The sequence below is a fragment of the Buceros rhinoceros genome, unplaced genomic scaffold (genome assembly GCF_000710305.1).
Source record: "Buceros rhinoceros silvestris isolate BGI_N320 unplaced genomic scaffold, ASM71030v1 scaffold21236, whole genome shotgun sequence".
NCBI lineage: Eukaryota > Metazoa > Chordata > Aves > Bucerotiformes > Bucerotidae > Buceros > Buceros rhinoceros.
The window spans coordinates 17,624-25,251 of NW_010418367.1; the positions used below are offsets into that span (position 1 = coordinate 17,624).

Consider the following 7,628-nt stretch of genomic DNA (forward strand, 5'->3'; position numbering starts at 1 on the left):
TGACTGCCCCTGTCCTGCAGACGTGGACGAGTGCCTGACCGGCGTAGCCCTGTGTGCGCACCAGTGTCTCAACACACGCGGCTCCTTCAAGTGTACCTGTAACCCGGGCTACGAGCTGGGGGCAGATGGCAAGCAATGCTATCGTGAGTACCAGCGTCTCGGGGCGGGGGACGGGAGGCGGGTTTGCTGCGGCAGACGAGTGTTTGTGCGCTGTCCGCTGTGGTTTGGTGGGGCCAAGTGCTGGCCATACTTTCTGAAGAATTCCACAAGCAGGTTCGAGGCTGTTTACTCTCCCACCAAGATAAAAAACTTTCTCTGATCTTTAAAGTTACCATGAAGCTACTTTTGCTAGTTTAGGCAATTTATTTGGAACCATTAGGCTCCAAATAAGCCAAGTTCTGCTCTTGGGGACTTTGTTGGATGGGTTCAGTCAGCTGCAGATGTGTAACTGAAGAAGGAATTGAGCTAGTGAAGTGATCGCATCTGCTCCCATCAAGAGAAGAAATAAACACTATTGTGCAAGAACGGGCCAGATTGTCACGTGTCCTTGTCCCGCCAGTGCACAGCAGCGGGGATAGGCCGAGGCAGAGCTCTCAGCGTTTAGCCCTAGCAGCCCCTTACAGCCCACAGCCACTGTGGCTGTCCCAGTGCTGGCAGCTGGTGGTACGGGAAGCCGTGATGCTCCACCTCTGCAGCTGCTGCAGCTCCCTGGGAGCCTGCCAAGGGTATGAGGGTAAGGCTTTGCAGACCAAAACCAGGTCTTGAAAGGCATCGGTATCAGTCAGAGTGATGGGAGGCACTAGACCGATGACATGCTATTTAAGAGCCTAAGCACGTGCTCACCTTCCTTCCTAGGACCGTGGTTTACCCGGCACTGCATGTTGTGTAAGAAGGGGCTCCATGGCTCACTTTCACATGCAGCTCCTTCCGCGCTGGGGTGAAGCTGCGTGTCAGGCAGCCAGACTTGCAGAGGATTGGGTTAGGAAGCTAATGAATCTTAGCTTCCTCCTCAGCCAGCACTGTGGCTGTGCAGCAGGGAAGATGACCCTTGGTGGCTTCAGCTACCTGGCCCACAGGTGACAAAACAGTTTCATTGCTGCTCGGGTCATGGGTTTCCAGGTAAGCGATGCCAGCCCTCAAGGGCCACTTTTGAGATCAGGGCCAGTGGAAGCACAAGCCCCGCTCGTGCTCTGACGGGGCTCCTCCAGTTGCTGTGATTCATTGCCATAGCCACTGACAATACCTCTGCTTTGGTGCTAAGTACAGAATTAAGTAGCCTTCTTGCATGAAAATTGTTTCTCCATGCTCCTTTCAGCACATTTGTTACGCAAAGCCCTGGCTGGTCTTGCATTGGTTAGAAAAGGGAAAACAAAGGGACTCTATTCACGTTGTGAAATCTGGAAGATAGTCTTCCACCATGGCACAGCTTGTTTATGATGTGCACAGATCCACTGGGAAGCATCAAGCTCCCCTTTTTCATCCTCCCTGGGGCTGAACACACTAAAAACTCAAAAATGTTCTTGTAGGCAGAAGTTGTTTTCCTGAGGACTGAGTCAAAGCTCCATGCTACACGTTCCTTTTGGTTTAAGAGGGCTTAATTAACTAGACTGAAGTTTACATAAACTTTGCCAAGCTCAGAAGATATATGGCTGCTGTTGATGTTTGTGCCTACCAGTTCTGGCATGTCAGTGATGACCATTTCTAGCTGTAGGCATCGGGATGTTTCCCCAGTTAGCTGTACGCTGCTGCTCCCATTTCTAGCTGGCATCAGAACAGCTCTGTACTTACACAGACTGAGCCAACTTTGGGTTGGCAGCACATCCAGCAGCTTGTCCAGAGTGGGAGCAGTTTTGTCTGCAGTCCGGTTCATCTCAGAGATTGTCCAGAGCCTGCTCCACGAGCCTGTCCCTCCGAGGCTACACGGGGCGTTGCCTGCGATCCATCGGCTTATTTTTATACATCATTTCCCAGCCCAGCAGTGGCCTCTGTGCAAAACTGTTTCCATCCTTTCCCCACTCAGATCACTCCTCCTCAGCAGGGCTGCACACACACGAACACAGGGGCCAGGAGCTCGAGGGAAGGCACGAGCCAGGCAGCACATGCCGCACATGCTGCGGGACCCTGACCAGTGTGCCTTTTGCAGGGATAGAAATGGAGATCGTGAACAGCTGTGAGGCCAACAACGGTGGCTGCTCCCACACATGCCACCACACCAGCTCTGGCCCAGTCTGCACCTGTAACTTTGGCTATCGGCTTGAGGAGGACCAGAAGACGTGCACTGGTAAGGCAAGGGAGAAGGTACCGACCTTGCTTTTACAGACACTTCAAGTCACGATGAGGATCTCTGTGTACTGTGTTCTACGATGCTATGATCTCCCTCTGTTAGCCACTACAAACAGGTTACCAGGGCTAGAGACAGATGCAGAGTAAAAGGAGATGAGGTATTGCTCTCCTTGAAGACAACACAGGAGCAAAAAAGCCAGGACCTGAAATGAAGTCTGCTCTGAAAGAAGCCCAGTGCGCTTTAGCCAGCAGTGCTGTTTGTTTTCCTACCTGATACCTGCGTGGTCCAGCCTCCTCTGGTGATAAGGACCCCTCTACTACTTGGGCACTGAGGCAATGCCACCTCATAGTGGACACGCAGAGTCCTATAAACAGAAGGGGCTTGAAATTGAAAGCCCCAGGAGCTCTGCTTTCTCCAGGTTGTCTAGGTCCATCCTTCAGGGACTTCACTCCATAAAACACTGATGTCCAGTTCAAATCAGAAAGCAGGGGTCAGTAGTACAGGTGGAATCACCCCTGCAAGCACACAAACCCTTTAACCAACACCTCAAACTGAAAACCCTACTCAGCTTCCCCCGGGACCCCAGGATTCCTGCCTTGGCTGGGAACGAATTGCCAAGGATGATCTGACAATAAAGCTCTCTCATTTCAGGAGGAAAACAAGAATACTGGCTCAGCGTTTGGCAGGGGGATCAGTAAATCTCACCAGAACCGGTCAGGGAGAGTTTCCACAAGCACCGTCACCACTGCGAGCTGGATGAGTATTGACATCCAGTGCCCTTTGTTCTTTATTTAGATGTCAATGAATGTGACAACGGTCCTCACTGCTGTCAGCAAGACTGTTACAACTATGCTGGAGGCTACGAGTGCTCCTGCTACGCCGGGTACCGGCTCAGCACGGACGGCTGTGGCTGTGATGGTAAGCAGAAGCGCCTGGCTGTCCCCAGCCTTGCGGTACAGCAAGAGGCACACATGGAACAGGCTCCTCTGACGCTGGTTCTCTGCCCAATCTCCTCAGCTGGCTTAGTGTGAAGGCAACTCAACTATCCTAACCATATGCTAGTCCAGCACGACTGAGGAGCAGCAATGGTCTGAACACACCGAGTCCAAACCAGGGTGACTCAGAGTGAGGTGGTCCAGGGCTGACTCCATTAATTCGCAGAAACAACTGTATGTTCAACCCCCCGAGGCCAACATTGCCCATCATTTTCACCCAAGAGATACAAGCAAATAAAAATGTTTGTGCAGAACAGAACCAAAACAGTGAGGTTTCAGTAAAGAGAACAGGAATTGTTCTGGCTGGTTGTGAAGAGCCAGGCATTGCTTCCATTTCTCCCAGCTCATTCCTGTTTCCTGCCTGCTCTCTGATGAGTCACCTTCTTAGCATGACGAATGTGGGGCTTTTTAGCTTGTAATGAGTTGTGCTCACTACCAGAGCCCTCCGATAACGTTTCATAGGTAAAAAATCAAACAAGCTGACCCGCCTTTTTCTATCCAATTAGTGACAGGGGTGAGCTGAAAGCCAGCACTGGGGTTTTGAAGTCCAGGGCTCCCTCAGTCACCGGGGTGCTCACGATGGCTTCACAGAGCTAGCAGAGGATGCCACCCACCTACTTGGACAGATGTATGTGGGCTCCTGCCTCGTACGGAGCCGGCTCCCCTGACACTGGGGCACCCCATGTTTTTCAGATGTGGATGAGTGCTCCTCAAATAACGGGGGATGTGAACACACCTGCCAGAACCAGCTGGGATCCTTCCAGTGCAGCTGCGAGACTGGCTACAAACTGGACGATGACCAAAGGAGCTGCGTCTGTAAGTGCCCGTGCCCTGCCCAGGACCCGGCCGAGCGGGGAGCAGCGCAGGCTGGAGCTCGGGAGCCCCACACACCACCCTTCCAGCCTTTTCACAGCACTTACTGCTCTTAGCCGTGGAAATGACTCCCACCACCAGTGGAAAGCTTTCCCCTGGCAGGGCTAGTCCTCCTCCAGCCGTGTCCCACAGCACTCCCCACAAGGTGCAAGGGATTTTGGCACAGCTACGCTCACAATAGTCTGCAGCGATGACTCCACGTTAACCACAGAACCAGAACCCTTCCCACAGTCAGCAGCCTCCCCAGGCTCTCCATATAAGAAATAACAGATTTATTTTAGTGTCTTTATCTCACCACCAAACATAAGTTACCCACCTAGCAGGGTGGCCAACACTTCGCTCTTCATCTAGTGACCCCCAGCAGCATCACCCAGGGCCGTGGAAAGGCTTTCCACAGTCTGCACCAGAAGAGCAGCACCCAGTGCCTCCCCTCTCCAGCAAAATGCCTGAGCCACCTCCTCCAGCGAGGCTTTTATAGGCTCAGGGAGCCCCTGCCCTGGCTCCCAAGTGTGCCTGGGCTCAGCCTGGCTACCTGGCCTTTAACCCTTGCCTGCCCTGGAGCCGTACCTGATAGCTACTCTTCCCAAAAGGCATCCTGAACTGAAATGCGTTCCACAATGTTAGCTGCGCAGTCCTGTTTAATTTTCCTGAAAACTCGAGGAAGCTGCGTGGCTCTGGTTAGAAACACGGCAGCGCAAAGGTGGTGCGGTGAGGACGAGCTCAGTGTCCTGAGAAGCCAGAGCTGTCAAGGATCAGAGAAAGATCAAAGCATCTCCCACAGGTTTTAGCTGTCCTGAGCCCATTCAGGCCAAAACACAAGAGGAAACAAGCTGCGAAAGTTTTAGAGGTGTCAGATAGAGCTCAGTGGTGCAACCCATGACACATCACATGCCCATACAAGTACTGACCCACACCCAGCCCATACAAGTTTTTCTGGTTTCCCTTTCTTGTTACAGAGGTGCTGTCCTACCACTGACCTCTTAGAGCTCTCTCCTCTTTTCCCGCACTGACACTGGCATCTCCATGACTGCTTCCCTAGCTCTAGAGGACCCCATGGAAGCCCTGGATGGTCGGCGCCCCATGATCCGCCCAATCCCTCACGTTGCAATTCTGCGAGACGAATTTACGCAGCTCTTTAATGATGACTATGAAGAAGAGGATGAAGAGATGGAAGCAAGAGGAGAGCACACGCTTTCAGAAAAATTTGGTGGGCATTTTGCAGCAGTGGTACATGACATACTTTGCTTAGAAGGCTTCTGCATTAATCGTGTGTGCTGGGTTTATTTGTGTTTGGTGAGCGTATCTGCTTGACTGGTACCTTTTCTATGGACACAGAACCGGTGCTACAACACGGGTCCATTTAGCTCTGCCGCAGCTGCACACGGGGAATTTCTCTGCCCAAATCTGAGATGCAGCTCCGAGCAGCCTTGGGGAAGGTTTTTCACCAGCAGCCCCTCTCATTGCAGTCTGCCTGGAGCACACGTTCGGCCCCGACTGCAGCCTGACCTGCGAGGACTGCCAAAACGGAGCCACGTGCAACGCAGAGGAGACCGCCTGCGACTGCCCGGTGGGCTGGACCGGCATCCTCTGCAACCAGAGTGAGTCACGCTGGAGGGTAGTGGGCGAGAACACTCTCCTCGTCCCTGCTCCAGGGTGCTCGAGGCAGCGGCTGTGCACGGCTGAGGCAGCCGGCTGAGGCTCGCCATCCTCTCTCGTCCCAGCCTGCCCGGCCAGCACCTACGGGAAGAACTGCAGCCTGGCCTGCCGCTGCCAGAATGGTGGCACCTGTGACCCCGCCACGGGCGTCTGCCACTGCCCGCCTGGGGTGGCTGGAGAGCTCTGCCAAGACGGTAAGCCCACACTCTCCATCCTCTCTTCATGTGACAGTAAGGCAAAAGAAAGCATCTTTCATCTCTTCTGTTGGCCAATCCCAGAGTGAGTGGCTTTAACACATCCCTGCTCCGCCTGACTCAGTGGGTCACCTAGTCTTGCATGGAAAAGTGTCATTTTAATACAGAAAGTATGGTGAAGGGAATTCTTCACCCACAACCCAGTGCTCCAGGTTGATACCTTGTCTTCACACTGGAAGAACTTTGCAGTCTCTGTTCGCTTCTCAGCAGTGACCATGGGCATCCATCTGTATTTCACTGGACATTCAGCGAAGCTTGGAAAAGAATGTCAAAAATGGGTGTTCAGTGGTAAATTTACATAACCACGAAGGTGTTTTCCACTGAAGAAAACCCAAAGCTTTGAAAAGTTGTGCTAGCAGCAGTTACCCAAAGCACCCAAAGGAGATGCCACTTGCTGTTGGTATTTGTTTCTCGCTCCCAAAGAGTTAAAATCTGGGGGACAGAATCTGAAAACAGAGCGAGACAACGAGAGAGTCAGGCAAAACGACTTCAGACAGCTGGTTAGGAGCATATGGGAACGATTACTGCAGGAGGAGACCCAGGCAGGATGTCAATGAATGCAAGAGACACCCCGACCTTTGCTTTCTGTAGGAAGGAGGTGATTGAGGGGCGCAGAGAAAAAACAGGAAGGTAGCATTAAAGTAAACAATGAAGAACTGATCCATTGTCCCACAGTGGCATTTCCTCTGCTTAAACTGTCTGTGTTGTCACACAGGAGAAGGCACGTGCTGCCGGGACAGATGCTGGCCGGAGCTTTCTGCTGACACCGTCTGTCTGCCATGTGCTTCTCATATTAAGGTCTTTAGCATAACAGAGCAAGAAGAGTAATTTTATTCCCTTAATAGTGCAAATTTGTTATTTATCAATAGGAATGGCCTCATGGGTTTCTTTCTCGCACATGGAAAACTTGATTTCTCAGAGCCCTGCAGGGTAGGTTTCTAGCAGGACCAGAGTTACCAGTTGAAGAGCAGATGGATGCCCCTGAGGCACTTCGTAGGGCTGGAGATGGCAGCAGGTGAAGTGATTTTGAGCCAGTTCAGGGAATCTGATCACTCTGAGCGTCGCCTTGTTGTGTGGAGACACAAGCACATCCCTGCTCTTCCTAACCCTCACTGCCTCCTCTGCCCGAGTTCACTTCTGATGCTCCACAGCTTGTGTTTTGGTACCCTTCTCCTGTGCCCTGCCAAAATTGGCTCATCCTCCCAGAAAATGTCTCTCTGTTACTAGGATGCCCTAAAGGATTTTTTGGGAAACACTGCAGGAAAAAGTGCAACTGTGCCAACCAGGGTCGTTGCCATCGGATTTACGGAGCCTGTCTGTGTGATCCTGGGTTGTATGGACGGTACTGCCATTTAGGTATGCTTGTCCTCATCTTTTTTATGAGAAATGTCTTATTCTCAGATTATATCCTCTCGAGATACCATCCCTGGGAAGGCCAGCGCAGGGTGGAAAGGGTCTGTCCCTTGCCCTGTGCCGTTCGGCCTCGCAGGTCACTGACCACCTCTTCCCCTCTGTACCCAGTTTGCCCAAAGTGGGCGTTTGGCCCCGGGTGCTCCGAGGAATGCC

General features: G+C 52.4%; 1 protein-coding gene across 1 annotated transcript in view; it reads left to right on the forward strand.

Annotated features, from left to right (window-relative positions):
• The window catches only part of MEGF6 (multiple EGF-like-domains 6), a gene marked incomplete at both ends in the record, with an annotated part of 23,089 nt that overhangs the window by 10,476 nt on the left and 4,985 nt on the right, over positions 1–7,628 (forward strand). Inside the window, 9 exons of the mRNA XM_010138521.1 lie at positions 21–143; positions 2,144–2,281; positions 3,080–3,202; positions 3,973–4,095; positions 5,192–5,359; positions 5,619–5,750; positions 5,874–6,002; positions 7,290–7,418; positions 7,584–7,625. Of these exons, the coding sequence (XP_010136823.1) occupies positions 21–143; positions 2,144–2,281; positions 3,080–3,202; positions 3,973–4,095; positions 5,192–5,359; positions 5,619–5,750; positions 5,874–6,002; positions 7,290–7,418; positions 7,584–7,625 (1,107 nt within the window). The remainder of the gene's footprint in view (positions 1–20; positions 144–2,143; positions 2,282–3,079; positions 3,203–3,972; positions 4,096–5,191; positions 5,360–5,618; positions 5,751–5,873; positions 6,003–7,289; positions 7,419–7,583; positions 7,626–7,628) is intronic.